Genomic DNA, 24,762 nt, shown 5'->3' on the forward strand with positions numbered 1-24,762 from the left:
CCAAAAGTCTTGGGGATCATCAAGATGTTTTCTGGCAAAAATGAGACAAGCCTTAATGTTCTTTTTGCTCAGCAGTGGTTTTCGTCTTGGAGGCCGTTTTTGCCCAGTCTCTTTCTTATGGTGGAGTCATGAACACTGACCTTAACTGAGGCAAGTGAGGCCTGCAGTTCTTTGGATGTTGTTGTGGGGTCTTTTGTGACCTCTTGGATGAGTCGTCGCTGTGCTCTTGGGGTCATTTTGGTCGGCCAGCCACTCCTGGGAAGGTTCACCACTGTTCCATGTTTTCGCCACTTGTGGATAATGGCTCTCACTGTGGTTCACTGGAATCTCAAAGCTTTAGAAACGGCTTTATAACCTTTTCCAGACTGATAGATTTCAATTACTTTCTTTCTCATTTGTTCCTGAATTTCTTTGGATTTCGGCGTGATGTCTAGCTTTTGAAGATATTTTGGTCTACTTCACTTTGACAGGCAGGTCCTATTTAAGTGATTTCTTGATTGAGAACAGGTGTCGCAGTAATCAGGCCTGGGTGTGGCTAGAGAAATTGAACTCAGGTGTGATAAACCACAGTTATGTTTTAACAGGTGGGGCAATCACTTTTTCACACAGGGCCATGTAGTTTTGTTTTCCCTTAATAATAACAACCTTCATTTAAAAACTGCATTTTGTGTTTACTTGTGTTATCTTTGACTAATATTTAAATTTGTTTGATGATGTGAAACATTTAAGTGTGACAAACATGCAAAAAAATAAGAAATCAGGAAGAGGGCAAACACTTTTTCACACCACTGTATATGTATGGCGAAAGTGTAATTCAGACCGTCTATCCAGCACATCTCTCGCCCCATTAGTGCAGCCCCTCAGTTCGACAAAGACTTGAAACACAATGCCAATTAAGAGTGGAGTGGAGGATTTTACTGCAGTTGTTATTCCTTAGATGTATAGTAACGAGCTCACTGGTGGAGCAGCAGTCTGTTTTGTGGCCACCGTGATGGATGCTGTTGGTTGTTTCATCGGACTGCGGCAAGACATTTGAATGATGAACCACAGCTCTGCAAAGGTAGTGCACAAATATATGATACAGACCATCTTGGTTTACTTTGTTCATCCCTCTTATTTACTTCACAACGTAGCTCGGAAAAGGACACAGGAATGTCCACTTTGTAATTAATACAAACATTTGGGACTGAAATACAGTAGGAGCTTTTAATGATGCTACCATGTGGCAGTGCCCTGAGGCGGGTAACTTTGTCCCCTGACCCATGCTCATTTACTGTAACTCATTAGCCTCACACAAACACACACACTATGACTCTGTGTGCTCTCTCTGCCCATCAAAGTGACCTGTATTCTTCAGCCATAGCTCACTAACTCACAGCAAGGTCACATAATGGCTCATGATGAAGATAATATTACCGAAAGGGATTCAGTTACTTCACTGCTCTTGCATTCAAGTCACAAAATCATAAAACAAAAAGCATAATCGAGAGTGATGGCTTCGGAAAGAAAGAGAGAATCAAGGCGTGCAGACAAAAGAGAGTTGAATGATTTGTGTCTGGATGTTGACAGGCCATCTTAGCTTTTTATTAATGATTTCCAGTTTCCAGTGTATTGGCAACTGAGCTAGCGAAAAAGCCAACACATGCCAGGGGCTCATAACAGGCTTTTAAAAATGCAAAATTGGAGGTTCAGGTTTGGGTTGTCAATCAAAAAAGATGAGTCATCTTTGCAACAGCATCTGAAGAACTGTCCTCCACCATCTTGACCTCTATACACAGTAAGGGGTACACTGCCTCCTGCATTAGCATGGTAAATCGCACGCTGAATCGTTAAATAAATAAATATATATATATATAATTTTTTTTTTTTTCCTCTGGGAGACTGTGCTGTGTAACTCCCTTTGTGTTTCACAATAAACAAATACACTGGGGTTTTACTGACATGTGAATCAGCAGTTCAAGACAGAAATGTCAGAATTGAGTGAACTCTCCTTCTCTGCGCATTTTTTCCACCCTGTGGTATTGAGTTAACCTTGCTACTGTATAAACTGAATTAGATTAGCTGCCTCGTCAGGGTTGATGTAGAGATCGGCCGAGAGTGCTGTCTAATGTAAGTCTAAAGTCGGTATTCAGTTGGGTTGGGATCTGCTGACTGTGAAGGCCACAACAATCCATTTAGTGACTCCTCATGCCCTGTATGGAAACATCTGCATTTGTTATGTATGTTCACTCATTTATTCAGGCGTTTTTCCTTTTTAATTTGTAACCTCTCTGCAGTTTGGTCAAACAGTAACACTTTACTTCCTCTCATATTAACATTAATAAGCACTATATAAACATTTAAGAAATGGCTTATAACACTGATAGTGCTATCCTTTCTGTTAGTCACCTTATGTGAAGTCACATTCAGTCTTTTAGTAGGCTGCTAGGATAAACAGTAGGGAGTACAAAATTGATGATATGTTTATCTGTGATGTGATCAAACATAAGCCTATTTGTTAGTTTGTTGTAGAAATGTATTAGTAGATGCTGAGGTGCTTTCTGGTTGGTCTCTATTAACACAGTCTCACCAAGCTGAGACTGCCAGATGTTGCACAAGAAGCTGATATGACCACTGACTGTGTGTGTTAGTGAGCTCATATGAGCATAATCACCTCTCCATCTTGATAAATACTTATCAGTGTAGTGATGAACTGAAGTGGCAGCTCTGGCTGTGTTGGTCTGTTTCTGCAGCTTCTCCTCAGTGAACTCGTGTAGCCGTCTCAGTCCAAACCCCCCCCCCACCGCCACCGCCACCGCCATCAACGCTGGTTTCTGATTACTGCCATTTCACTGACCTCCCATCTGTGTGCTTGCTTTTTGGTTTCTTAATCCTGTCTCTTTCATACTGCGGAGCTTGAGGGTTTGCTTGGCAAACGGACCTTTGCGCAAACACACACACATATATACACACGGGCCAAGTTGTGAGAAGGAGCTAAAGCTTAATTGCTGTCAGCGGCAGTACAGATGACTGCATTAACTGAAGTTAAAACAACCCATATGTAAAACCTCTTGTGTAACTCCCCAGGACATACTGTTACTGCTTTCATGACTCTGTCTGTCTGAATCTATCCAAGAACGACAGAGCCACACACACCACCAAAAGTGTATTATGCAAACACGGATTCACCTCTGTAGTGATTTATTACGCACGTCGGGGATCACCTCTGTGATAGTTTATTACACTCTTTCTGAGACAAACTTCTGCTCTCCTGTGGAAAATCACAAGAGTGGACTGCACCTTTTGGTGGTTTGAGAATAGATAGTTTCTTACACTGAACTGTAGGTCAACACCAAGAAAATTTCCTGGGCCTGCTTTTGTAGGGTTCTAATGTGGTTAAAAAACTACAAAATCCATCAACCAAAATAAACTAAAATGACCCATTTTAATTATTTTGTAAAATGATTTCTCATTTTATGACCCAAAATACAAATAAAATAAAACTATAATAGTCTATTTACATCTAAAGTGATTTGATCCCAACAGTTTTTTTGTGCCTTTTTCTTATTGAAAGTCTACAGTATGTATGCAATTATAAATCACTAAAAACTATTTATATGGTCTACAGGTCCACATCAGCACTTTCAACTGGTTTTCTCAGCTCAGCTCTCTCCATGATTATATAAATAAAATCTGCTCTGTATACTCACCGATGAATAGACAGACTTACAGTTTGAGTCTGTGACGCAGAGGGCCGCCCTCATCAAAATCTGAATTTAGTTTGAAGAACTGTAGTTGCAGAAGAAGTCAGTGATCAGCAGACCAGATGAAAACACAAAATGCAGCTCTGCAGCTTCAGGACTTTCATTTCTTGTTTCTTGTTCTGGACTTGTGTTTCAGCCCTCCTGATACAGCGATATATAGTATCTTTTTATATCTTATTTAAATATGATTTTGTCATCTCGTAGCTAATTTCCGTCTGTCTTCTGTGTGTCCTCTGCAGGGCAGTGTGAGCAAGGTGTCGTAGTTCAGACCATCATGCCCTTTGCTCTGGCAGCAGGACAGGAAGTGCGTGTGTGAGCGTCCCTGGTTGGCTCTGCTGGGATGAACATGCCACTGCACCAAATCTCTGTCATCCCCCGTGATGTCACCTCATCGCGGGTGTTAGGCAGTGGGAAATCTAAGGACAAGGACAAGCAGGTATGTGAAAAGTTAAAAGGCCAATGCAGGTCACAGACTCTTAAGGGTGGGGACACAGCTGAGGATTATGGGGTGGTTTTATCCCATAAAGTGTAGTTTTCTTCTACAATAGCAAGGGGGAATTCTGATCTTAGCTCCACAAACTGACTGTAGACTAATCTGATAAATATCACACATATGTGATATTAATGACTCAACATCTGCACAGGTCCCAAACATATCCAGTAGAGTAGAGAGAGGCAGGTGGGTAATATCGAAGCGTTTGAGACTGTCTTACCAAGTAAAACGGGAGCACCAGTAGTTTCAGCAAATGGCCATACATGACATTCATTTACATTAAAGTGACAAACCCTCTAGTTGCTGTAGGAATTATGAGTCTTGTATATCGGGAGTTTACTGACAGTCAACACTGGTTTATTTTAACCACGACAGTGGTCGTTCCTGAACCTTACCCACATGGTTAGTCAGACAAACTATGTCCTCCTGTCCATCATAAAACGTTTGTGTTGTTCTGGAGGAAATGGACTAAGGATGTATTTTGTTGTTTAATTTGGAGGACTTGTTGAAAAGTTGTCCATTATTTTTAAATAATGATATTTTAAAGAGATCATTATTCACTCTTAAAGTGTTGCCAGGAATTATGCAAATACATTATTCATGAGTGTCTGAATACATTAAGTAAAGTTGCTAATAGCCTATTTTTACTCCCTCCAGAAAAAGTCATTGGCTACTATTCATTTTATACAGTATAAAAAATAATCCCTCAGTTTTTACCATAGAAAATAAAGCCTCAATTTGATCTTTTCAGTTTTTGTTGACTATTTTTATATCAGCGCTACATTAAGTTAATGCTCTGGTTACTGTCACTCGTACTCACAGGAAGAAAAAAAAAATTGCCAGATGCCTTAAAAACTTTATCATGACGTCTGTTCCTTTTTTATTTATTGTCGTGAAATTTGTATTTTTAACAAACATCTTTTTGTTACATAGAAAAAAAATACCAGAACCTACTGAATGCTTTGCAGAAAGATTGGTGGAAATGTCAACTAGAAAAGCAAATTTAGGTTTTTAATTCTAAGTGACAAGAGTTAAAGGTATGGGGGGTGGGAGAAAGTTACTGCAGGTGTCCTGTAGTCATTCATCAGAGAACAATCAGAAAGTAATTATTTTTTTTTTTTTAACTGCCAGGGGTGCCAATCCTAACAGAGCAAAATAAATTCTGCATTACGTTTTTTCACAAACAAATTATTTCTGTGCTGCCTGTGGGTTGAGCAAAGGTTTCGCATCTAATGAGGCTGGTTTAAAGTCTGGTCTGCTTTTCCATTTGTGCCTAAAACTGCCTGTAGGCCATCTGGTTTCGCATTTTCGTAGTGGACTTAAATATAAATACAGGATTTGTTCATGGTGTTTTGTTAATTGTTGGCTACTTCAAATTAACAAACGGAATCAGTAAAATCACCAACTCAGATCTTTAGTCATTGTTGGGGTTTTTTTTTAATACCTGTCAGGATAATTACAGCTTCCACAAAAAAATCTGTAATTTGGAAACCACCAGATCTGGCAAAATAAAGGCCTCAAGTAACCTATCAGGCCACTGCATATACAAAAGAGGATTAATGCCACATCTGAAAAGTTCTGAGCCTATCACAGGTTTCTTATTTGAGGATTTTGACTTTATTCTCTGAATTCTGATTCTGAAATCCTTAAACCTTTCACATCTGGATGTCATTATGAATGATTAGGTCTGAGCTTGTTATCACATTTGTATGATAATGACCAAAATCTTTTCTCAGTTTCACATGCAAGCTTATCAATCTTTACTTTCTCTTTTCCCTCTCTGTTTCTATACTCCAGCACCATTAAACACCGCAGCGAAGTGCACTCAGAGTGCAGTTGCTTTTTTGAGCTCTGGAACAAAGCAAGGTGCTAAGACAATATGTCTGTGGCCTGCCCTTTCTCCTCGGCCTCATCGTATCACAATAGATCCTGGGCTCTAAGTGCAGCAGCACAGGTGTTCTTAAGAGGCTTCTTCATCCTGCATATGGCGCTGTGTTTCAGCCTCCTGTGCTGTACAAGTGATAGTGCACACTAGCTGTAAACTGGCACTGGCATATGTATTTTTACTTTATACACACACACACCTCACTGATGATTCACTTGCTACCCTAATCTGTGTTCACTATGAAGCTCAAAATCATGCCTTGTCATTGCAGAAGCGAAAGTGAACTGGGCTTCATTCCAAAACTGGTTACATATCGTGCTACTAAGTTAAATAAAGGTGTGTGTTTGTGTAGCTTAGATACCTTTTTGTATAATGCATAGTTAACTGGATTAAGGGGGTTTAAACTTTGAGAGCAGTCGCAGCAAGGTTATCATAGTCAGCTGGGAAATAAAAGTGAAACTGTAAGCCTTATAACGTCTAGGGGGCATTTGGTCTCCATGACGCCATGTTAGCTAAGAGTGTATACATCCAACCCCACGTCTCTCTGCTCAGCATCACTCTCTCCCTCTGTCTGACTCCTGCTGGCTGAGCCTCCTTTTTTCCCCTGAAGTGGATAAACAGCAGCGACTCCCGTACTCCCTGTGGAACCATCAGCAGAGTGGAGAAAGGGAAAAACTGAGTGTAAGAAAAGAGGAGAGGGAAAATGGCAAGTGTTTACTTTGAATGCTGATCAGCTTGAGGGTCCTGGAGGTAGGGTGTGTGTGTGTGTGTGTGTGTGTGTGTGTGTGTGTGTGTGTGTGTGTGTGTGTGTGTGTGTGTGTATGCCCAGAGTTTAGTCACAGAGCACAGGCCCATCTGGCCCTCTTAGACAACACAACTGGTCTTTTAGCGCCTCAAGAAAAAAAGCAGAACATTCCTCTACTTAGAATTCAGAGTTAGTCAGCTGCTCCTTCAGAGTAGGGATGGGAGGTTCGACTCTTTTTACTGACTGAGTTTGTATGAGTCACTCACTAAAGAGTTGGGTTTTCAAGTCACTCAAGTCAACCAGTCACTCAGAGCATGGTGAATCCCAGTTTGCACTAGCTAGTAGCAGGTAGTAGGGGCGAGTCAGTGAACGAGTTAGTGGAGATGAGGACTTGTGACTCCTGAGTCAGTAAAAAGAGTCATTCGTTTCTAACAATTCACTCATGACTCATATATCGCTACTTCAGAGAGCAACACTGTCGCTGGCCCCTCTCTGACTTCTCTCCTCCAGATCCACTCAAGTTCATTTGTCTTCTTCGAAATCCTCTTTGGGTATGTGCTTGTGGGCACTTGTCCGTGCACTGTGGTCCTCCATTTGAGAAGTCATGTTTGGGTAGATAAATTTGAGGTTTAAAAAATATTTTAAAAACAACGTCAAAAGGCTTTGAGAGCAAGAGTTTTATTTCTTGGAAAGAAAAAAAGACAAGTTCCCTGACAGTTGTCAGCCTTGGCTAATAATACGGTCAGATTTATTTGAGTCTGGAGTTTTTGATAAGGTGTGCACCAAATGGATTATGCATGAGTTGACAGTAAAGTAAGCTCTGGCACAGTTTGGCAGTTAGGGAAGGAGAAAAAGCACGTCTTGCGGTGTATCTGGGAAACGTAAACTGAGCTGTCAGTGTTTGTTTTGATGATTATATACCCCTTTAACCCTATCTGCAATGTCACTCGTGGGTGTTTTTACTGTAAGCATAGTCATTTACATGAGCAACAACAAAGTGAGAAATATAGCAGCAAAGCTTCAGTGGACGCAGCTGTAGCTTTTATTTTCACATTCACACATGTATTCACACCCACGTACAGGGCCTGACTCGCACTAGTATTATATTTAGCAGTATTTCTGTGACTGCGCACACACTCAACACTGATACTTGATACCCGCCCTTTTTGATGCTGCATGTATTCTTTTTATGAAAGCACGGAGAACGCTCGAAGCTTTGTCCTTCAATAAGCGCGTGTTGGAGTCAAGGACAGAGAAGACTCCCTGTCTCCCCTCTGATGTTTGATGGTTTGATAACAGCCTCCTGGGCACTGATGGAGCTGGGCTTTGTAGAGACCAATATCAATCACTGAGCGCCACAGCAAAAACTTTCAGCACAGCCTCCAGGCTAGACATGGACTGTTTAGTGTGTCTGTCTGCTGATTTAACAAGGCACTTCTAGTATGGTGACATAACTTGTTTTTGTTCCTCGAATTTCATATTTGAAATGGCGTTCTTGCTCTTTTAGTGTAGTTGAAACATTTTGGCTGAGATGGCAGATAGCAGGGTAGCGTGTTTACACCCAGCATTACTTTATCAGTAAAATATTGTCCAAAAAAATACTGTTTGATTAAATTCTACAGATGTGTTTAGAAAATATTTGAAAATATGTTTCTCAGCCCTGAGGCGAGGAAACATTTTCCAAACATTTGGTGGATCTAAACTGTTCAAATCAGTCAACCCTCCAGAGGGTTTGCAAATGGAAATGCCATGATAATCACCCAGAAAGCCTTGGGGCTGGGTAAACTAGGCATGAAATGCTGAATTATCAGCAAAAGGAGGTGTTTACATGTGTGTGACTTGAGTATATAAGGAGTAAACTCAAGGTGGTCACATCAAGTCGGAAGCAGAGGATGTGATCGGTTTATTTTGCAGTCTTTAAAGGTAAAAGGACAAAAGATCTATATACATACAAATAGCCATATATGTCTTTTCTCTGTAAACTGGTGCACATACATGCGCAAATGATCTCCCTCTGACACACACACACACACACATCTATCTCTATCTATCTCTATCTATCTATATATATTTCAGACTCACAAGCACACACCCGCATCTTCGTCTTGGTGTAGATGTTCTGAGGCCAAACAGGTTAGCCCGGCCGGTCAAGAAAGGAGAAGCTGGAGAGAGAAGATAACACATAGGCGGAATGGGATTCTCTCTATTCTCACAGAAGTTTTTATAAAGGTATGAATGTTGTGTGTCAGCAAACTAAACCAGTTTACATATGACATTCATGGAATTCAGAAAGATTTTATAAATTCTGCAAACATCCCGTCATTTGCTGATGATATACAGTAAATACAAAATTATTACTGACTGAGAACTGAAGAAATTCAAAGAGTAAATGTTTTATGTTTTTCTGTGGTACTTCGGTGTACTGGTAGTAGGCAGTAGGGCATTAACAAACTAAACACATCGGCTATTGTCTGACGACGATTTGAATCCAGATACATTTTTAAAAGCTAAAAACCTGTAATCTCTAGAGTTCCAAGATTGATAAAAAGCTAAATCGTCGTCAGACGACAGCTGATGGGTTCTGAGTTTGCATTTCAGCCTATGTGTTCCTCCTCTTGCTCTCCACACAGACTGTTTACCTGCATGCAACCCAAGTCTGCTCAAACGTGATTGGTCAATACTACTCGGACTACAAATGGAAACCAGAACACTTCAGATAACAAAATCGTGTCCCCTGCCAACCGATTCCTGCATTCATATGCAGAAATCTGTATATATAGAGATTAGGCTGCAACTAACTTGGTTTGATAGATTTTAATGGTGTTTAAGAGATCTGGAATCTTTTTGACTCATATTTTAGTCCATTTAATTTCAAAACATAGTGAAAATGCCCATCACAAGCTCCAAAAAGTTACATCTGCACATTGCTTGTTTTATCTGTCCAAGACCCAAAGAAATTCAATTTACAATGATAGATTAAAAAAGCAGCAAATTGAGAAGCTGTAACCACTAAATGTTTGGTATTTTTGCTTGATAAATGATTTAAACGTCCTGCACTGCCCTGCACTAACTTGCAGTATTCAGTACCCACCGCATATTTACTGTAGTCTGTAAAGCTGCTGCTGTTATTTTTCTGCTCATCTCTCTCTGTCTGTCTGTCTGTCTGTGTCTCTCTCTCTCTCTGTATCTTTTTCTGGAAACACACATGCGAGGACATGCAGGTATACATACATATGTACACACGCACGCACGCACGCCAGCAGCTGGTGTTGTTAGTCAGCCCATCTGTGCAGGACTTGCACGAGTCTCCTGGAGGACCTGGCTGTGCTGAGCCACTTGAGGTTCAAGTGCTAAAAAAACATAATTAAATGTGGTGGAGCCAACATGACAACCGGGCCTTGACTTTTGTGAGGAAGGACTTTGCTTCATTTTGTTAAAGATTTCATTTCATTATCCCCTGCAATGGCACCACAGGTTATTTTACTGTCTTAATGTAGCTGTGACCCTCTGTGCTATATAAAGTTTTACATATGCGATTTACAATTGACCCATAGCAGCAGAAAATAGACTTTGAGAGGAATGGCAGGAAATAATTACAGTCCCTTTTACTGCTCTATATTCTAGTAGACATGGCATAATGTTGTATGATATAGAGCCAAAAGAGAGTTCGCTTTGTCTCCAGTGTGAGGGGGCGCGTTCTTTGCTGTGTGTATTTCAGCTCTTGGTTTCAGAAGAGCAGCTATTAGCAGAGAGAGAGAGAGAGAGACACTCAGAGGAGACGATATCTTCTAATTAACCCCTGCCCCATCACCTTCCACCACCACCTATATATATATACACTCAGTAAGCAAATATCTCCACGTTAAGCTGCTTTCAGCTGTTCTCTTAGAAAAAACACATTTTCAAATGATAATCTCATGATTTACATATTATTTGGGCTGTTGTATAATCTAATCTGACAGATGTATAGCTATTAACCTACTAACCCACAGAAATTTGTTCAGTCTGTTGCACTCTGCAGGAACAGAAAGTACACCTGAACCCAAAAAAGCCCTCAGCTGTGAAAGCCACCAATTTAAGGGAACCAATTTAATTTTTGATTTACGAAACTGCATTTCTCAGATTTTGAACATCTCTGTTATTGCAGCAGGTATAATGCTCAGAGACGCAAGTGAAGAGACAGTAGATAGACAGACAGATGAACAAAAAAACACAGATGAAGTTAATGAAGTTATTTCCATCAGGGAGAAATGAAATCACCACATTAAAGGCTGCATCTGCTGATCCCCTCTCCTTTTTGAGACGCTGCTGCCGTCTCAGTCTCCACTCTGTTCTTCATCCAGAGCGTTTTGTCGCACTTCTGTTCTCTGGAAGGTGTCTTCAGAGGATGTCTGAGGACTGTTTAATTGCCTGTGACATGCTGACTTGACTCCTGTGACTCACATGGCCCCCGAACATTCAGCCACTGCCAGCCAGATCAATGGTGGAGGCTCTCTGAGCTCTCCCACAGTGCCCAAATTCATCTTCCTGACGAGACACTGCAGATGTTTCCCTCACCACAGCCGGTCGTCTGGTTATGTGGAGTCTGACGCACAATGGCTGCCTAATGTATGCTATTCACCCCAGATGTGTAATGAACATCTGATAGGACTCACAGATCTCATACTCCATTGTGGTGGCCAGTATGTGGCAACACACAGGCACATAATAAGTCTCTTGTACATTAAGGGAAAGATAGTGGGCATTTTAATGATATTCCCAGTAGGCACAAATACACACCAGAGTCTCTTACCATGAGGCTGCTTCTTATTTATGTGCAATCCTCCCACCACCTCCTCTGTTTCATCCTCCATCATCCTCTCATGGTGTTATCCAGTGAAAGATTAGCGTAGTTAATCTCTCCGCCTATGGATTCACTATTATGACCACACTGTGAACTCCTTCTTATTGCTGTCTGGCTGTCTGGGGAGGCAGATGCCCAACAGCTGCAGATGTTGACTCAATTGCAGACTTTTTCATTTGTCTGAATAAAATGCTGTGACTGCTTATACTGTAATTCTGCAACCATGACCTATAGTGCGCATATAGTGGGATCATCACCTCAGTCAAATGTTTTGATGGATTGCCATAAAATTTGATTAAGTAATTTACATCTACCTCAGGATGAATTAACTTTTGCGATTCTCTGACAGTTCATCTAGCACCATCATCAGGTCAAAATTTTTACTTGTGTAATACTTTGGTTTATGACCAAATACCTGCAAAACTGACATTCCCATCAGCCTCAGCTGTACTTTGTGTACAGTGCTAATTAGCAAATTTTAGCATGCTACCATACCAAACTAAGATATGTGAACATGTTAAACATTATTTTATGCTTAACATCAGCATGTTAGCATGCTGACATTAGGCATAGCAATGCTTTGAGCTAAAGATAATTTCAGTTTATTACACCTTAGGACTCGTAGTTTTAGCCATCATTTCTATTGGTTATGATAGCAAGTTATGACATCACTACAAAAAAGTCTGATGGGGCAAGAAATGAGTCTTCAGATGATCAGACGGGTTGTAAACAAGCTAACAATAACACCCAGAATGTTTGTTATAATTCCTTATTGCACAGGAAGATGGTTTGAATGTACTACTATAGTATGGCAGGTTAAGGCAGAGAGTTTGATAGATGGATGATAATGGATGTTTAACATTCTTTTACCATTCACTTTTGTTTTCTTTGGCTAACCTGCTCTGTCTGACTTATTTTTGGTGATGTCCCCAGATCTCAACAATTAAGGTGATGGCACAATGTTTTTATTATCAATAGGAATTATGGACAAAACTATTCAAATGAGGCCCAAGTTGTAATAAACCAGGATTGTCCCTTAACATGTGTAATACAGTGACATAACTGCTTCTGCCTCAGTTTGTCTGTCTCTGTTTTGACCAGAATGACTTGACTGTGATCTTTTATATCACTGTACTGAGAGCTTTAAATGGCACAATGGAGTAAACAGTGATTACCTTTTGATTTAGGCTTTGAGGACTTTTTCTCAGGATGGAACCAAAAGGATCAATTTACTGTTTATACTGTAGACAGGAGAGGCAAAGAATGGAGGCTAAAATTGGCATGTCCAGAGTCTGAGAGACTGGAATAAGACCTGATCTAGACATATTTTAATTTAAAGATATCAATTAAATGTAGCCCTATATAATTCCAATCCTCTGATTAAATGACCACATTGCAAAGTGTTTGTGTAGGCTGCCACATGGACATCACATCATTCAAGTACCACGTTTTCAAAGTTTAAGGTGCAGCTAAAATCTGTGCAGTGTGGAACTATTTTAAAATGGAAAATGAAAGCTGTCCAACTACCACTTGTAATATTTGCACATCCAGCGTTTAGAGTGGTGGTGTTAAACCAGTATGATAGGGTACCTAATACTTCATGTTTTCACAGGTCACTAAGGCAAGGACAATGCTGTATTGTTTCCCTTCCTAACGTGGCAGAAAGGAAAACAATTTTTAGGTCATTCTGTGCTTTTGGTTTTTATATTAGTGACTGCTGTGACATTTTTATGATTTATGCTGTTTCAGAAAATGAAAACATCAAAGCTTTAAAAGCTGCACCACATTTTTTCATTCAATTTTGAAGCACATCTTCAATAAGCTGAATTGCTTTAACTCCCTTTCAAGTGTGCACAGTGCAGCTGTGTGATGTAAGAAATTATAGATATCAAATGAGAACATGGTACTGACAGATGATGATGATGATGATAAATGATCTGGATTAGTATTGGGAACATTGATCGCTATAATTGCCTGCATGTACTGTATATGTAAACAATACATAATTTACAACTTTAATCAATTATGAAAAAATGCCTTTTCCCTCCAAATGATGATTCTCAGGGACATTTGTTGCCCACCTGTGCTGCGCTGATCGTCATCTGTGTCAATTAGTAACTCAATTAATTTTATAACCACGTGAGATCAGTTGTGTAACATTGTCATTGGAGAGCTTCTAAAGAGCCAAATAAGCTTTCATCCCACATCATTTTTCTTTTGTTGAATCAAATGATGGAGAGATCAATAGAAATCCACCAGCTTTGTTTCTAAATCAAAGGTGAGAGTTTACTCTGCACCATTTAACTAATGAACAAATCTGCTACCTTTTCCCTATTATGTTTTGCTAGAGGATGAGAATCTGTTCTTGTTATGTTGAAAAGAAAGATAGCATTCACAAAGAGCTCCCATAGGCAGAGTAGAACACCAGATGTTTGTCGCTTGGAAATGTCTGCAGCTTAAAATCTTGCGATCAATCTTCAGCAGGCGTACAGCAAGTGTCTCAAAAAAGATTCATCTTATAAGGCTTGTTTAGAGAGAGAAAATCTGCTGTCTCTAGATCAGTGCTTTACTCTTAGACATAGGTGAATTTTAGACATAGAGGTTTTTATGTAAATTAATTGCTATTGCAGGTATAGTTTGAGACAAATGTTGCCTCTTAACCCTGGGAAGCAAACATCAATGCACCATTGGACCAGTTCAGACAAGTAACCGTTAAAGATCATAGACAGCAAGAGTCACGATGACATGTAGCACGGGTCATAAGCCACTCTTGAACCCATGAAATTGTGTTCACAGTGCTGATCTTATCCCTTCTCAGCCTGTGGATGGTCCAGCTGCATGAATGCACTAGTACTTGGTCTTCCAATGCGGCCCAGCATTGACATTCACCTCCGTCTACCAGGAGGAGAAATTGAGTACAGGTAGAGTGCGCAGAGAAAGGGGCTAGGTGAGAGAATAAAAAGATAAGGTGAAAGAGAGCACAATTACTGTCTGTTGTAAACAACATGAAGGAAGTGAGAGCGAGAGCGGAGCATGTTGTTGCCGTAGAAACGGAGCTAAGATTGAAAAAGAGTACTATTGGCAGGACTGAAGCAGCAGAGGCAGAACGTGGAGAAATAGTCTGCTGTTCACCCCAACATGCCTCAGCTTTTCTTCTGTCAGAGCTGTCAAATGCTCTATGTTCCTGGAGTGCTGTGGTTTCCCACTTTGCTACTTCAATGAGTATTCAGGTAGTGGGCTCTCAGAGGACCGATACTATCCGCCATCAAAACCAGTGTCCCTTGTTGCAGATCTCAAGCCTTTTGTAAGAGCAACCTGAATCAGAAAAATGTCTTCTCAGTGAAATTGAAGTGAAGCCTGTTTGTAAGAGCATGAGCTGTGGATACCTGCTGTCAGCCCTCTTTCGTTTTGATTGATGTGTTAATTTGAACCCACGGCTCCTTCCGCACAGGCCTAAGGAGGCTAGTGGCTACTCCATTATCTGCTGCCTCGGGTCACGCTGCCAGGGGTGAACGCAAAATCGGACTCTTGTCTTTTTAATGCTTGTATGCACAAACACACTTTTTCCCCCTCTCTCCTCATATCAAGCAGGCAGAGAGAATGAGTCATCACCATGGAAACCACCTTCCAAGGACTTTGTTGAGCTGCCACCTAAACCAGTGTTGTTTTTATGTTTTCACTTCACACCACAAGGACTCCTTTGATAAGTGTTCAAGGAACAGACCCCATCTTTAAACAGTTTAAGGGTAACAAACTCAAATTGACCATAATTGTTTTTTTGCACACACACACAGAGAAGCACACACACTGCTCATATTAGCACTAATGTTCGGGAATGCTTTGTACAAATTTTGCACATGCGGCCATTGTTGTGGCCGCATGCATCATGTTGTTTCAGGGTCGTCTACCAAACAACTTGCAGCCAGCTTCTTGGAAACAGTCAGGGGAAAGAAAAGTGTTTGTATGTTTATATGAGAGAACATATTCGCCTCTTCACTCTGAGGTTGCCGTCATATTGTGAATCTGTTAATGCAGTGCAACTTGAGCAATATCTTTTAAAGCACATGTGCAGACAACCGTGACAAGTGTGTACTCGACAGGCGACAATTTGCCCACACCATCAGTTAATACTTGTCTGTGATTTTGTTTTTTGTATTTATTTTAAATTGTACGTTTTGTGTGACTTGATGGAGATGACAGTCATCCACACTTGCTGACGCACAGAACAGAGTCTGCTGTGTTTCAGGCTGAACACTGACTCAAGGAAGTGTGCAGATCTTTGTAAGGGAAAATAATTTTTCTCTTGAATTGGAAGCAAAATGTGTGTGTGTGTCATCCAACTTGCACACATACACACAGGAACAAAGCCAACCACATGACTGTATGTTGAAACTGCTACACTATGATAGACAAAGATATGTGATGACACAGATTTGAGGAGAATTGTGTCTTAGTGGCTGGTGGAAGAGGATCTGATGCGTTGCTCCTATGGACCACTCATAGTACTCTGACTGAATACAAAGCATATAGACCGCTGTTGATCTCCCAGGGAGCCGGATTACTCCGCTGAACAAACAGCTGAAACTCGAGCTGCAGAAAAGGGGCACTTTGTATGAATGAGGAGAATGTAAAAGATGCTGTTTCCATAAAAATGTTATCACTACTCTTTTCCTGAGGACATTTGATATCTTTGTTATTAGCTGGTTGATATATTTTCTCTCTGCACTCTGTCACAAATCCTAAATAGATGCTTATGTCTATGAAATGTGCAATACAAGCATGCTTTTCTGAGTGGAATTAATGTATAATCGCCACTTAGTGATTTACTGCAGAATGGGAATAATGCTTGGAACAGAGCAGTCCCCAGTCAGTGTAAATTTCAGCATTAAAAGTAATTTGTGTTTGTGTGTGTGTGTGTGTATGTGTGTGTATGTGTGTGTGTGTGTCAGTTGCCAGCGACTTAACACTATAACACTGTTGACTCGCGGCTGAGATAAAGAGCAAGCAGCTCACGAGGCTCTAAACTTTAAGGAACGGTTGTTGAACTTGTAAGGCCTCGAGTGTGATGAAAGAGGGAAGGATGGAACAAGCAGCAGAGAACTGCTGTAAAAGCCTAAAGATGTCATCAGGAAAGTATCACCATCTGCTCCCTCTTAGAGAGCTGATTTCAGTCCCACTTCACGTGGAAACGCCGCTCTTTACCGATGATATTTGTTTAAAGCTGTCTGCACACAGATGGAGAGCTGACCAGCCAAATATTGACAGGGTGGAGTGAGATTGGAGCAGTGATTGGAAGGAGGCTTGAGCAAATGGAGAGATGGTGGAAAATGGAGATGAAACGTAGAGAGAAGGAAAATGTAGAGGAGGATGGGGAATAGCAGAATCTGTTTCAGATGGCAGCAGTGGGAGATGGAAAGGAAGAAAAAGTAAAGGTTGGAGAGTGGGCTGGCTGGGAGCGATGGGATTTTGACTTCATGCTTATCACTTCAAAAGACCGACTGTAAAATGCAGTCTGCTCCTCTGCACACCTTCCTCCATCTTTCTCTCTGTCTCTCTCCTCCTAACCCGAGGTGAAGTGGATCATTTCGGAGAATGTGTGGCCTAATAGTTACGGTTTGATATGCTGTGCAGTTTTCTTTCACAGAGACAACCTCTATGTCCCGGGGAGCTAGTTCATTCAGCGCTGTGTGTAAGCCTCGGCTCTGCACTCCCCTCTACTTAACATGAGCAGCGGCAGCCATAGAGCACAGCATTTTTGGAGTGTGACATTGTTGCTGTAACAGTTGAAACATCCCTCCAGGGGGAGAGGGGGAGTTGAGACAATCAAACTGCATAAAACACAGCATTGTGCTTTCAAATCTGGCTCTTGTTTTGTTTCACGCCATGATGTGCCTCTCATCCATTATACCGTCATCGTGCTGTCTTGTAGTTTCTTAAAAATTATTTTGAAGCAAGTAACAACAGCTTGCTGCGGGCCTCATTGTGAGCCCCTCACAACTGTTTGATGTCACAGAACAATCCTGACCAATGGTATAAGAGCTTCACCCATATGGAGACGAAATCAAGCACACGTGTTGATGAACAGTAGGCTTGTTAGCACATGAAGCCAGCAACTTGTCGCCCCTCGACCAGGGATCACGGCTGAGGTGACAAACGTGATAACACAGTGGAAGGATGTGAAAGGCTACTTTAAGCTTCAGTTGAGATGTCAGTGGGGGGGTGTGATGAGGGATGTTTGAGATTGCAACGGAGGAGAATGATAAGTTTAGAGAGAAGGGAGAGTCTTGTTACCTTGAGGTGAAGGTCACTGTGAGGTCACATCTCATATCTTGTAGAGAAGTCAGCGTGGGTCACCAGAAACCACCAATACTGTAATTATGTTGAAATACTGGAATTACACTGCTTTGTTGTGGCATTTCATTGTTTTTCTTTGTAAGTATAGTGAACATGCTGCTTTTATTTTGGTAAACTAATTGTTTTTCTGGAACAAACAATTTAATTTGGCAGTAATTATAGATACAATAATGACAGTGTTCAATTGCTAGTTAAATAATTCCAATGAAATGCTAAGATAGTTCAGTCATTGCACAGCAGGTCATTTGAATATGCAAAAATGTGCAGTTTGTCTAAAGGTAAGCACACAATTCAACATATGTAAAGAATATTAAATGTATCAGTTCTTTCAAGGAAATTCTTCTGTAAAATAACTTCTTTTAAACTAACTAAACAAGCTAGAAGAACTGTCTCAGACTGTTGTCTTTATTTTATCATTAGTATCATTAGCAACAAATTATATATTTCTCTCAAGGAAATAACATTTCAATAAATAGTTAGGAAATGATTAGGAAATAATAGACCCGTAAAATAAAGTGTTGATCTCACTCATTTTTTTGACCCCAAGAAAAGTTTTTTTTGTTTTGTTTTGAAGTTGAGGGTATGTGCAGGACTAGATCAGCAGGGGGCAGCAGAGCAAACAGTGTATCTGATCTTAGGGAGGCTGCCTTCTCTAACTCTAAAACTGCCTTTTGATGCATCACAACAATCAGATTAGTTTAATATCTCTCATTGCTTAGGGTAAAACTAGATTGCAACCTGCCTCCAAACCAGTATGATGGGTTCTTAATGTCTGTAGTGCAGCCTCAAGAGAGATTTTGTCCAAATATGCCATGTTTCCTCCTCAAACGCTGTGAACTTGAATCTAACTTGTCATTTTTTTTTGTAATTACAAGCAATTACAGCACTTAAATCCAAAATATTTTAGCTCCCTGGTTTCCCCTTCTGATTTGATATTTTAAGCTTTTGGGTTTTGAGCATTTTCAGGCATTCAAAATGCAAATGTGCCTTTCAGTGAATTGGAGGCACGAGGCATGTAAGACAAACAGCTTTAAATGCAAATTGCTGCTGCTCTGGACTGTATTTATCTGGAAGCCAAATGAGGCTGGACCTTAAAATGGCGATTGGAGTAGGTAGGTGGAGGACAGACTCATTGCTCCATCCTTTATCCATCATCAGTGCACAGTGGTGGGAGAAGAAGAGGTGTGTAAAATCCAAGGTTACTCGCCTCAGGTAGCTGTAGTGTAGAGCAGGGAATATAGTTGCATCCCACCGGTGTACAGAACATCAAAGCATCTAATGCTACAAACAAGCTGAGTTGGAAGGAAATGAAACTATCTGAGGAGTTTCTGTTTACTGTAGTCTTTTGTTCATTGGCAAAACAACACACGTCTGAAGATGCTGTCCTCTGATGGTAGGACTTAGAGGAATTATTTAAACTTCCTCTTTGTGCAGTTTGCTTTTGTGTGAAGAGATGCACGCTGGTTTCTCTTCAGCTAGTTCAGAGGTAAAGCAGTTCAACTTCGTGTCATTTCAACATTATTATCACCGCTGTGTCTCCATACTGTCATTAAGCGTGGTCTAATAGCAGACTTTTCACCGAGGTTATTTTGACCTGTTGGCTGTTGGTGAAGGCAGGGATGGAGGGTTTAGATGCAGGAGAGGTAGCTTTGTAATCCCAGGCATGTTTGTCTGCCAGGAGCCCCCCGCTGAGGGTTCGCATGTTGCAAGGAAGCTGCTTACAACCCCAAAATCCTGATCAGATCTTTGAAGGCAAAAATGTAGCTGTGGAGACTATTGTATTCTGAGTGTGTGCATGTGGATTTAAATACCCTAATCAGTATATATTTGCAATGCAGACTTTTCCACCTGTCTGGGGTCAGTGATGGGGCGCCATCTGTTTAATAGCAGGTGATGATTGATGATGTCATAGCTAGTGGACAAGGGCCAAAAGGGAGCGAGGCAGGTACTGAGAAGGGGGATGCATTTATTTAAATAAATAAATAAATAATTTTAAAAAATATATATATATATGCGCAATATAAACTACACGCTGAGGTCATTCTGCAGTGATGCACATGGATAGCAACAGTTCTGCACAGATGATAGATCTTAAGAGTTTTTGAAGAGATGGCTGAGTGGAGTGTATCAATCATGTTCACACAGCCTTTGAAAAATCCTCTGTTGAGGCTGAAAAAGTCTGGAAAATAAAAAGCAGAACCTATTTGAGAAAGACATGATGGCAATCTTAATTACCCTCATCAGGCTGCTGATGTTTATAGGAGAGAGAGCTAAAGCCTGCGCATTGACTTTAGTTCAAAGAATGCATACAGCTGCTGTAATTACTTCTCCTCGATTAGTAAGAAGAATTAACAGTGTACATTTGTGGTCATTCAGTTTTACATTTGAATATCTATGCTGGTGTTTTAGCCATTTTTGTTCGTCTAACCCGTGGTCAGACTAATTGTCTGAAGCCAAAGATGTCAGGTCAGCCAGGTCGAGAGTTAAAACGCACAATGAGCTCCGCCATCGTGGCTCTGTGCTGCTGTCTGCATCTCAATAGCTTTTGATGACTAGTCTCATCAAATGCACAGACACACACACACACATACCGTGGAAGTTTAATTAAGTGAGTGAGATTTTCGTCATACTTAGTAGCACCCCACCCTGCTGAAAGTGTTACGCAAGATCTACGTCTGTTGCCAGCTACTGCTGTTGTCCTATGCTCCTTATACACCCCAACACACTGGTGAAATACTTATCTAATTTAGAAGGTTATCACCAGCCCCAGGTGCTGATGTGGATAATGATAGTCACTGCTTAAGTCTACACAGTAAATGCTGCAGGTGCTTTTTTTTGTCCTTTTCCCCCCAATGCTGATAAGCCCAGATGCTGGTAGATGTTAAAGAGACATATCTTCTGTGTGTGTGTGTGTGTGTGTGTGTGTGTGTGTGTGTGTGTGTGTGTGTGTGTGTGTGTGTTAGTGCACATTAAATGGTCTTTCCTGACCATTTGTGGAATTAAAAGACCTGTGAATAAGCAGTATATATGTCTATATGCAGTAAACCGTGTATATATAGACACTACAATGTATAGCTACTGTATATAGCAGTGTGCAGGTATTTTTTGTTCTTTTGTTAAGATTATTGATACCCAGCACCTGCAAATAATTTCTGGATGTGCCAGTGCCTCCTGATGATTACCTCCTCCTTCATTACCACCACTGAGGTGCCCCTAAGCAAAGCCTTAATCCCCAGCTTGCAGACAATCCACACTTTGGTTGTACTGGTTCCAGATGTGAATGTGTGTAACTGTGTGAGTGGTAAACTTCCATGTAAAAGTCAAGGTAAAAAAAAAATAGCATAACTTTTTTGTATTTCAAAAAACATTTTACAGACATTCACCACCATTAAACACAAGTGGAAGTGGAAAGCGGCTATGCTTCCCCAAGCTTTCCTAAACTTTACCAGACATGCATTTGCAAAAACAACCACTTAGTCCTCATTTTTGAAACCGTCTCTCTTGTAAAAGAAAAACATATTGTTTGAAAACACTGTTGGTAAAGCATTAATCTCACGTTTATGCAGCTTGTCCAAGTTTATTTTCACGTGGGGGGTGGGCTCATTTTTGCTTTGGCTTTTATTGCATAGTGATGCTTGTACTTTTGAATGTTGTAGCAGTTTATTAAATAATGACTATGAATTGTTAGGTGAATGTACTATTCTAGGGTACTCTCAAATTTGCCTTGCACTGTAAATGAGACAGTGAATATTGTCTTTTTGCTCATTTAGTTTTCATTAACAGGTATTACATGTCACATGCAGTCTCTACTCAGTTGTATTGTACTACAACTGTTGCTCTGATAAGACACTGTGACCCTGTCTATCACCATATTTCTAAGTACAGTGTGTTCTGCTGTACGCCATAACAGTGAGTCACTCATTAGTGATACAGAGCTTTTTCTGCTCTGTACTGAAGTAAAACACGACTGTGAAAAAGATTCAGCATCACGACTGACGTTTGCAGATTATACTCTCAGAGAAGAACATTGCGTTCATATTTTCAGAGTTGACAGATTGGTCTAGACTCTAGTTGAATAAGATTAAACATGCCTGACGTAGAAGTTTTGGTTCAGACTTGTTTGAGGCTAAACCAGGAGGTGAGAGATTTGAACTTCCCATTACATCCAGTATATCCTTAATTTGCATTAGATTGAGGTAAATTGATACTGTACAGCTTTATTATGAATATGCATCATGTGAGCACAATATAAACGACAACAAAAAGGCTCTTTAAGCTAGATTTTAACACAGGGTCCCTCTAGAAGACATGACCACAAAATTAGCGGATAATATGGACACTTCCTTAGTTAATATTGTACTTTTAATAGTGCAAGTTCCCAAACAAATTTTGCAATTGATCAAATCACCAAAACCAATTGACATGTAGTGAACCCTGGGGTTTTAGTGCTGCTCAGTTGCCTGCTTTGCTCAGTTGGTAGTCCTGACTTGTTTTTCCTCCATAACAACATGGGCGACATTTGGGCTGATGAACTGTGTGTACTTTTGTTAATTGTTTTGCATCAATATTTTGCTTTGTGAGTTTGGGGGAATGACACCCATTATATCCACCTGTTGTGTCAAGTCAAGTCAGTTTTATTTATTTAGCCCAAAATCACAAATTTCACAGGGCTTTACAATCTGTACAGCATACAACACCCTCTATCCTCTCGATTCAGAGAGGAAAAAACAACAACAAATCCTTTAACGGGTAAAAGGAAAGAAAGCTCAGAAAGATTCCTCTTTCAGGATGGACAGAGATGCAATACAAGAAGTATAATTGTCCAATAAATGCACATCTCAATGTATAAAAAGTTCAAACTCAGAATTTTTCTTAATGAACCATAATGAAAACCTACAAAGGTCAAAACTGGGCATTTTTTAAAGTTTGTCTCATGAATAAACCATGTAGCTTTTTTTTACATTGCTCAAACTTTATCCTTTGAGCACACCACTATCTTTCTGGACTTAAAAATTAGTTGTGGCCAAATCAAGATAATAATTTATCTTTTTGACATGTGCGGTGTGTTATCAGCTTCATTTAACTCCCTTTCTTTTGTTTTGTCGAATGAATCATTTATTTTAAATTTTCCATGGAGAATTGTAAATGTGCTGCTCAATGTTGTGATGATTCCCTCTGACATCTTTAGTTACTGTTTGTATGTGCGTCATCTCTCTCAACCAGTGTGAATGTCATATGCTGAATTTTATGTTAAATGCAGTAATTGGATGCATACAGGCACGCTCCACAGTCCTGTCGCCGGCCTTGCTGCCAGGCCAGAAATAGCCTTTGAAAGTGAGGCTCCCAGAAAGAGGTCACTTTAAAGTTTTGTTCCCCCCCTCCAACAGACGGTCACGCGAGCTCACCGCAGGAGCCTCTTTCCAGAAATCTCCATCGGCTTTTACAGGTCGAGATAGATGTGCTCCATTGGGTGTCAAAATTGAAGAGATTGTGAGATGGGGGCAAGAGGACAGTGGGAAGTGGGAAGAGCTACAAATCAATAAAGCTGCTACAGTCAGCCCCGTGTTATTTTGGGCTGGTGGATTGATGGCATTGTGCCGTGGTCGTGCTGCCACAGTGACGGCCCACTTAATGTTTGCGCTTGTGTATTTTGGTCTGAAGATTATGTCCCATGAATACACGGGGCTCAGAAACCATCCTCCGCTGCATTACACAGAGATATGTAAATGAAAAGCAAAGCTCCAGATCAAAGCATTGCATACGGTTACAGCAGACAAGTAGCAAAGGATCCCTGTGCAGTTATTCAACATTTTATAGAATATTAAACAAGGGGAAAAAAACTTGAAATTATTTCTGAAGATTTTCTTTCTCACGGTCCATTTTCTCCCCCCTTCTTCATTTCCGTCTATCTCCCCTTGTCTCTTTCACTTAATTTGGGGTAGATTTGATGGAAACGTGCAGCAGGCAGACAAGCTGTAGTGTTGTAGTTATCAGTATGCATGGCTGTATTTAAATATGAACTGAAAAGGCTATTACAGCTCAATTTCACGCCCAGTGGGATATCTGACATGTTTCTCCCTCAGTAGAAATCAGACTGTCGGACTGTCGGTTTTCTTTCCTCTTTCTCTCTGTCCCTTCACATTTTGCCTTAAATGTCTGTCTTTACCCCTCCATCCAACCATCCCAATATTTCCTCTCAACTCTCCTGCCTTAAACTTGATCAGGCTGTTATACATCTTACAATAGCTGTGATAGATATTTTTCTGACAGAGGCTATGATCAGTCCAACCACTGTTCTCTATAACCCACCTTTTTCCTTAGCTTTACATTAGAAAGCCCTGCAGAGGGGCCGCCAACCTGTGCTGAAGGATCACCAGCTTATTATGTTTTGTTCACGTGAAGGGGCTCTCAGCGGGCTGAGCGACCAGAAAGCTGCAGTTGCATCATCTACAGTTATAGCCTATTCTCACCTTGGCTTAACAGTCTTTTCTTCTTTGTCCTGCTTTCTTCCCAAAAGGCTTGATGGCTGAATCATATCCGTTTGTCTTAAAACAGGCAAAGATTAGTGTTGCTGCAGTGGCAGGATTGGAGACATTGTGTTGATGTGCTGTAAATTAGATGCATCATCGTCACCTTTTAGAAACCATGTTATTCTAAATGGATTCAGGAGCTTGTTATAGAAACCTCCTCACTCAGTGA

General features: G+C 40.6%; 1 protein-coding gene across 2 annotated transcripts in view; it reads left to right on the top strand.

Moving 5' to 3' along the window:
* march8 (membrane-associated ring finger (C3HC4) 8) overlaps positions 1–24,762 on the top strand; it is a 78,852-nt gene that overhangs the window by 15,898 nt on the left and 38,192 nt on the right. For both annotated transcript variants that reach the window (XM_044215415.1, XM_044215414.1), the window contains exon 2: positions 3,983–4,179. In XM_044215415.1, coding sequence (XP_044071350.1) covers positions 4,084–4,179 — 96 coding nt within the window. In that variant the 5' untranslated portion in view covers positions 3,983–4,083. The remainder of the gene's footprint in view (positions 1–3,982; positions 4,180–24,762) is intronic.

Source organism: Siniperca chuatsi, linkage group LG11, assembly GCF_020085105.1.
Source record: "Siniperca chuatsi isolate FFG_IHB_CAS linkage group LG11, ASM2008510v1, whole genome shotgun sequence".
Lineage (NCBI taxonomy): Eukaryota > Metazoa > Chordata > Actinopteri > Centrarchiformes > Sinipercidae > Siniperca > Siniperca chuatsi.